General features: G+C 39.4%; 1 protein-coding gene across 1 annotated transcript in view; it reads right to left on the minus strand.

Moving 5' to 3' along the window:
• Positions 1-294: 294 nt before the first annotated feature.
• The window catches only part of LOC119591144 (shematrin-like protein 2), a 2,708-nt gene continuing 2,189 nt past the window's right edge, over positions 295-813 (minus strand). Inside the window, exon 3 of the mRNA XM_037939854.1 lies at positions 295-546. Within this exon, the coding sequence (XP_037795782.1) occupies positions 295-546 (252 nt within the window). The remainder of the gene's footprint in view (positions 547-813) is intronic.

An 813-nucleotide genomic window follows, 5' to 3' on the forward strand; every position in this document is an offset into this window, starting at 1 on the left:
ACTTTCTCACTCATATCGATAAACAGGTAAGAAAATAGAAAATCATATCGACTGCAACCTAACTGTGTCAGTCTGAACGTACCAAAGTGACAGGAGCCGAGTGTAGCCGATTCCAAAGACGTTTATGATGTAAATGTATATCAAGTCGATAATAGTTATTAGTCAGTTCTTTTGAACGAGGCAATTGCTTTAGTTTTTGAGTTAAGAAATATACTGAAAGTGTGCATAATAGGATGTATGTCATATACTGTATAATGTCTCCAACGTTTATTCATCAGTGTCGTCATAAAGGAATTACTTTCCGTATCCATAGCCACCATAGCCTCCTCCATATCCACCATACCCTCCTCCGTAACCACCATAGCCTCCTCCATACCCTCTCCCTAAGCCACCATAACCCCTTCCATAGACGCCATAATAACCGCCTCCATAACCACCTCCGTAGCCACCATAACTTCCTCCATAGCCGCCTCCATAACCTCCATACCGACTTGCCACGACGCAAGCCACCATGGCAGCAATCAGCATAAGAGCCAGGGTGTATTTCTGCAACTGAAATAAGTCAGATTAAGCGATTGCATAACTCCCATTATTAGAACATTAAAGGCGATAGCAGTATGACGATGGCAATAATGTTTTGAATAAAAGCAGAACTAAACCTTAATCATCAAAATAATGATCTTGATAATCTTGATTAAGACAGCAGTAACGATAAGTTCACAGAGAATTAGAACTTAACATTTCTTGCACATCCATTCTTGAATAAGTTCTCTTTATCATTATCATTGATCGTAGAATCACTATTGTTATTCC

The sequence above is a fragment of the Penaeus monodon genome, chromosome 28 (genome assembly GCF_015228065.2).
Source record: "Penaeus monodon isolate SGIC_2016 chromosome 28, NSTDA_Pmon_1, whole genome shotgun sequence".
Classification (NCBI taxonomy): Eukaryota; Metazoa; Arthropoda; class Malacostraca; order Decapoda; family Penaeidae; genus Penaeus; species Penaeus monodon.